Here is a 6,116-nt window from a genome sequence, read left to right on the forward strand (position 1 = left end):
AAAACACACCGAACTGCGCAGCACATGTTAAGGTTATCAAAGTCAGTAGCAGGCTAACAGTTAGCCTAGCATAACTGACCCACTGCTCACTTGTTCAATCTTTTCTTTAAATTAAAAGTTTTCCTCACCTGTGAAATCTGAAGCCCTTATTACCATTATCTATGGCTGAATTAACAACTAAACATTGCATCCGTTGTTCTGATTCTTTGCGTGATTGTAGTATTTTCCTGACCACCGATATTCCTGACTCAATGGACAGAAATGGCGCATCATGTGTGACTTACGATAAATCACATAATGTCCAGTCCAGTAACATATACATCTATCAATGCTGCTGCCTCGCTCTGTCCTCTCGCGCTTCCCGCCACTCAGCAGTAGGTGTCAGGTTACATTGTGTTGCATTCAATGTTGTCGGGGAAAAAAGAGTTTCATGCGCTTAATGTCCGGTTTGCCATAACTATTTATTGAATTCATTGTCGCTAGCTGGGGTGGCAACAGGGGTGGCGAGGCTCACGTTTGCCACCCCGCTAGATCCGCCCCTGCTGACTGACAGCGGTGTATATTTTTCCTAACTGTGGCTAAAGCTGCTGCTAGCTGGTTTACTCTCTGGAGGCTGTTTATTTTATACACAGTTAGAGAATGGTGGATTAACAATGAGTCATAACGGCTCTCTAACACTTAAATGCTGTTGTTATTAGCCTTACCTTTTATTATATCCTTAATGAGTAATGAGTATTCGTAAAATATTCAGGTTTCCCGAGGCGAAATCACACCGGAAGTAAAGATACTCCTCTTCGAGTTATGGCGGCCATTGTCTTACGTCACGTTGAAAAGGGTCTATTTGTGGCGGGAATGTAGGTTGGTACAATAAACATTTTTATGAAAGGACATTGATAAAGACTGACTATATTAAATACAAAATCAACATTCTTAATTTGAATCGCTGCACTTTCTTGAGTAAAGACAATAAGACTCTTAGGAGGCAACTGGGAATAAAAAGTAGCATACATATAGTTAATTTTATTAAATATATTTGGGTATAAGTGTAGCAACTATACTATGAACCATGAACTTGTAGAGTACTAGAAAGTATACTAATTTAATCCTTTTGGGCTAAATTGGTACTTTTTAAAGGTCTATAAAAGAAATTTCATAAGATCATACTATGTATTTATAAAATTACACTATAAAATGTTGAGAACAACTATACTTACATAACATTATAAAACATGCCATGCAGTATTTATAAATATCAACTCTTTGTTTTTATATTTCCATGAAAATGTAAACATCTGCATAACTGCTGCCATTCTGTCCTATGGCGTATGGTCAAAGGCCAGAATGCACCTATGACAGCAGTTTGTTGCACATTTTGTTTAAATGTTCGGCCTTTTTTGTATCCAGTCAAACAGTAATCAGTAAGTCCTGAAAATACCACAAATCTTTTCCTTTACTGTCATCTGTTTAAGTATTGATGACGAAAATGCAGTAACCGGATTGACCTGCTGACTGTCCGGGTTACTGAAGTCACACTGTGTTCCTCCCTGTGCTATTCCTGTCTGTTTAAAGAGGTTTATTTGTTCTCCGACCACAGATTTCCTGCCTCCAGACGTTTTTAGGTCTTTCATGTACTTGAGCTTTAACAATCCACCCGTCTTAATGAGATTAAAGGAAAGGGAAACCTGTTGGAGTTGAATGCCCCGAGCAGGACTGAAAGCCACATCACTGCTCTTTTGGCCTGGCGCTTCAGGAGATGTGCGTGGAGGTGAGGGACCTGAGAAATGGCATCAGGTCCCCTGAGAAGTCATTGCCGTTGCACGAACCCCTTCATCCTGCTCTATGACTGATGGCCGTTTGACTGTTTGGAACCTGCTCTACTCCCGGCCCAGGAATAGGATGACCGGACGCTTGTTTCGAGCTCAGGTGAGGCTGGCTCTGCTCAGGTTTTCATTTTTAAGAAACTATCTTCATACAAAAGTTCCAGTACTTCAGGTATTCACCTGCCTTTGCTTGATATTTTTGGCCCTCCAATCCTTTGAACCTAATCAGTTGTTTGTTTAAATTGTAATGTCTTACAAAGTGCAGCAGGTCACATGGGATTATTCCACATAAGATCTTTTCCAAGTGTGTCCTTTGTGCATCCTCACACCTCCATTCTAAAACAGGAAACATTTCAGTTATCGCTCATTTTGTGTGAAATTTTACAAATTACATCATGGTACCTCATGTAAAGAAAGAGTTTTGCGTGCTAGGAAGCAGAACAAGATGTATTCCTTCAAAAAATGAGTCTTCATTAAATTTCTAAAGATGAAAGCTTTTAGCAGCTTGTTCCATGTGAATCCCACATCATAATGATGCCACCACCAGGCTTGACAATTGAAACAGGGTTTTTGCATTTAAAACTGTCACCTTGATTCCTCCAAAAGAAAAAGTATTTGTACTTCCAAACTTTTGTCCCTTTCCCATTGTCAACATGATAAACATAAAAAAAATAAAAATAAAATAAGTTTTCTCCATCTGGTGAAGAGATGATGCTAAAATGCTTACAACTGCCTATTTTAATATTTCAAACTCCAAATATGTTAACATGCACTGATACACACATTGGGAAACAACCTTGGCGCTACCACAGAAGCTAACATCCTTATTTCTGCTCGTCGAGGTTCAGCCAATCACTGCTAAGGAAAATAATTGCTGCTCCTGGATTGGCTGCTGTGAAAGTAGCAGCCAATAGGATTATGTGTTTGAATTTTAGCTTTCCAAGCTGAATTTGTTTGAATATTTTAGATATGCTCAACAAAAAGTGCAAATTGGCAACATTTTCATAAATAATTTGGAGTTAATGTGTGCTCCTTAGAAAAATGTGATAATCTACAAATACTAAACCATGAATAAGTGAAGATCTACTGTACAGATAGAAATATACTACATATGTATTTTCATACATCTGTGTAGGTTCTGTTGTTAAGAATTACAACCTCTGTAAAAACAATCTGATATTTTTACATAAACAATGGTTAAACATTGACTGAATGTGTAAGAAGTCAGAAAAGTCTTAAAGATCTTTTCTGTCAGGTCTCATGGCTTGCAGAGTTGGCTAATGAAGCTCCACGTTAACCAGAACAGCACATTTTTAATTTCTGGTTTCCGTTCATTCCCCGAAGTCCTTTTGCTTCGGTTGAAATTAAGTTTGATTCTTTCATAAATGTGGATTGTTGTGAATTTAGGCCCAATTAGAAATATATTTACCTTTAACCTCCACGTAGGAGAAGACATGACAACGACCATGAAAAATTAAAGCCCGTAAAAGATCACAATAAAGTTTTAATTCAAAAGAAAAAAAAATGGAGAAATAGTTTAAATCTTTTACCCTGTACATCTGGAAGGTCTAGTTATTTGATGCTATAATTATAATAAAACTCATACCTTCGATAACTGTAGCTCTTTAAGCTTTGTACTTTTTACAATCTGACTTTTGTTGAGTGAAAACTTGCTGATAATTACAAGCTACTAATCTTCTGAAGGAACCAATGAAAGCCGACTGCAGCGGAAACTGGTGCAGTTTGAAACTGTCTTCAGGGTGTTGAGCAACAAGGCAGCAGATAAAAAGACGTTTTTCCTCAGAGTATGAGCGCGACGTCATGAATGGGTTCACTGGGTTTCTGCTCCTACTGGTTATTTACTCACAGTAAACAAATAAAAACAGGACCGTTAGTTTTAATCCCGTTCAGGAATGCTACTTAATGCGTAATGAGTGGATCATTTTTCCTGTTTCCCAAACAAGGCTTGGCCTGCATCCAGCTTTTATTACGCAAGCCTATTGAAACCATAGATCGAGCGCGTTCACTCATGCGGCCATTTGCATCTCCTAATTTGTTTTTGTTTGTTCTCTTTGGCACTTCCTCCTCTCCCACAAGGCAGCAGTAATTATCCGTGAGCGAACGGGCCCCCAGGAATGCCGGCTGCAGACTGGACTCAGAGCAACACGTGTTGCTGCCTGGAATCGCTGCTTTACACCCAGTTCAGGCTGCAGCGACCAAATCATATTATGTAAAACAATGGCTGCTGTTGAAGCCACAGGAGACGCTTCTGGAAACAAACTTTGCAATTACCTTTACTGGCTGATTTATGCAAATAGGTGCATGTTTCTTATTGCATCATTTATCATGAATATGTTTCCACTGCAATAACACAAAAGCTTGCAAATTATATTGGTCTCGTTTCTAGCGCTAATATCTTAGTACACTTGGAAAAAAGACTGAAATGACTTAAAAGTAACTTCCCAGTAAGACATAGGACATTGTTTTAAGTCAGTAATTGATGAAAAAGTGCCAGTTTTACCAGCAGATTATGTCACTTTATCATGAGGAAAATATCTTGTTACAACTGAAATAAATTTGCCAGTTGAACTTTTACTTTTCAAAATAAATATTCAGTTATTTTTGACTTAAAACTATTCAATCTTGATGAAAAGTTGTAAGTTAGTTTTGTATGAGTGTCTTTTTATATAGAAAAGAGATTCATTTAATAAAGTTTCTTGAAAAAACATGAAAATTTCTGAGCTTCAAAATTCAAAGATTTGTGACCAAAAAACTCAGAAATTTTGAAATTAATCTCTAAAATTTTCTAGAAAAAAACTAGGAAATACTCTGAACTCGTAAGATTGGAAATTTTTGACTTTTGGAAATTTAAAAGATTCAAAAGTAGAAAATGTTCTACTTTTGAATCTCAGAAATTTCCAAGTTTTTTCTTGAAATGTTCTGAAATTAAACTCAATGTCTTGTTATATAATCTTCCAGTGGAACTAGAACTTTTTCATCAGGTTTAATGAATTATTTACTTCAAACAATCTCATATTTCTTGTTGAAAAGTGACTTATAAGTCATCCATCCATCCATCCATCCATCCATCCATCCATCCATCCATCCATCCATCCATCCATCCATCCATCCATCCATCCATCCATCCATCCATCCATTTTCTTCCTCTTATCCGGGGTCGGGTCGCGGGGGCAGCAGCTTCAGAAGGGAGGTTTGATGTCTTTTAAGGTATTTTTGCAGTTTTTTCCAATGATTTAAATTTGTTATTTTTTATATATGTTACACTTGTTTTGCGGTCTGGATTTATACTTTATTCATTCTGCACCTCAGCATTTTTTGGGACTCATTTTAGATTTACTCACAGCTTATTAGGACCTTTGTACATCGATAAACAAAGAGTAAATTTATGCCCAAAATATCTGAAATTTTGATATTATTATCCAAAAAAAGTGAACATTTCTGATTTTAAATTTAAAAAGCTTTGACTTTTGAAAATGTCAGTTTCAAAAGTCAAAACGTTTTGATTTCTTCGAGCAAATTTTTGAGATTGTCAAAATCTCATAAAATAAGTTCCTGTTATACTGAAAGGTTTTGTGTAAGTTAGTAAACTTAAAAATACATTTCTGAGCATGAAAAGTCAAACCTTTGAGAGAAAAAACTAAGATTAATTTCATATATTTTCTAGAAAAAACATGGACATTTTCTGAGGTTGTAGATTCGAAAATTTTCTTCTTTTGAAACTCAAAGATTTTAAAGTTTTTTCTAGAAAATTTCTGAGTTTTTTGGTGGAAACTTACTCCTCCTTTTTCCTCGATCCACAACGGCCCTATTACACCGTCATTTCTACAGGTGGTTTTTTTTCTTCTTTTATTTCCACATCTCAGTTTGGTCAGTTTGTGTCTTCAGTACCTGGTTGACTTTTCTTCACTCCGTCCATTAGATAATTTTTGGTAATAAAATCTGATGAGCAAGAAAATTGGTAAAAATGCTAAGAAATGCTAAATTGTGACATGTCTGGTTGTTGCATTGCTCTCTTCCCGTCCGTTCGGGTCAGGCCTGTAATCCTGCAGCTGCAGATTTACTAGAAGGTTCTGGGAGAGTCTCGGTTCACTGGGTCTGTAAGTCCAAGCCTCTTAGCTGAGTGTGAAGCTCTGAGGCTTCCTTCTTATTTAACCTCCTATTTGTTTGGCACTTCAACAAAAGTGAATCTGGACAGTCTGAGACTCTTACGGCACAGACAAAACAACAACAACAACAACAACAACAACACCAACAACACCAACAACAACAACAACA

The 6,116-nt window shown here is 36.9% G+C and overlaps 1 protein-coding gene across 1 annotated transcript in view; it reads left to right on the forward strand.

Moving 5' to 3' along the window:
• The first annotated feature begins 1,707 nt into the window (after positions 1-1,707).
• serinc4 (serine incorporator 4) overlaps positions 1,708-6,116 on the forward strand; it is a 30,502-nt gene continuing 26,093 nt past the window's right edge. The window contains exon 1 of the mRNA XM_008406056.2: positions 1,708-1,923. Coding sequence (XP_008404278.1) covers positions 1,840-1,923 — 84 coding nt within the window. The 5' untranslated portion in view covers positions 1,708-1,839. The remainder of the gene's footprint in view (positions 1,924-6,116) is intronic.

Source organism: Poecilia reticulata, linkage group LG3 (genome assembly GCF_000633615.1).
Source record: "Poecilia reticulata strain Guanapo linkage group LG3, Guppy_female_1.0+MT, whole genome shotgun sequence".
In the NCBI taxonomy this organism is placed as follows: Eukaryota; Metazoa; Chordata; class Actinopteri; order Cyprinodontiformes; family Poeciliidae; genus Poecilia; species Poecilia reticulata.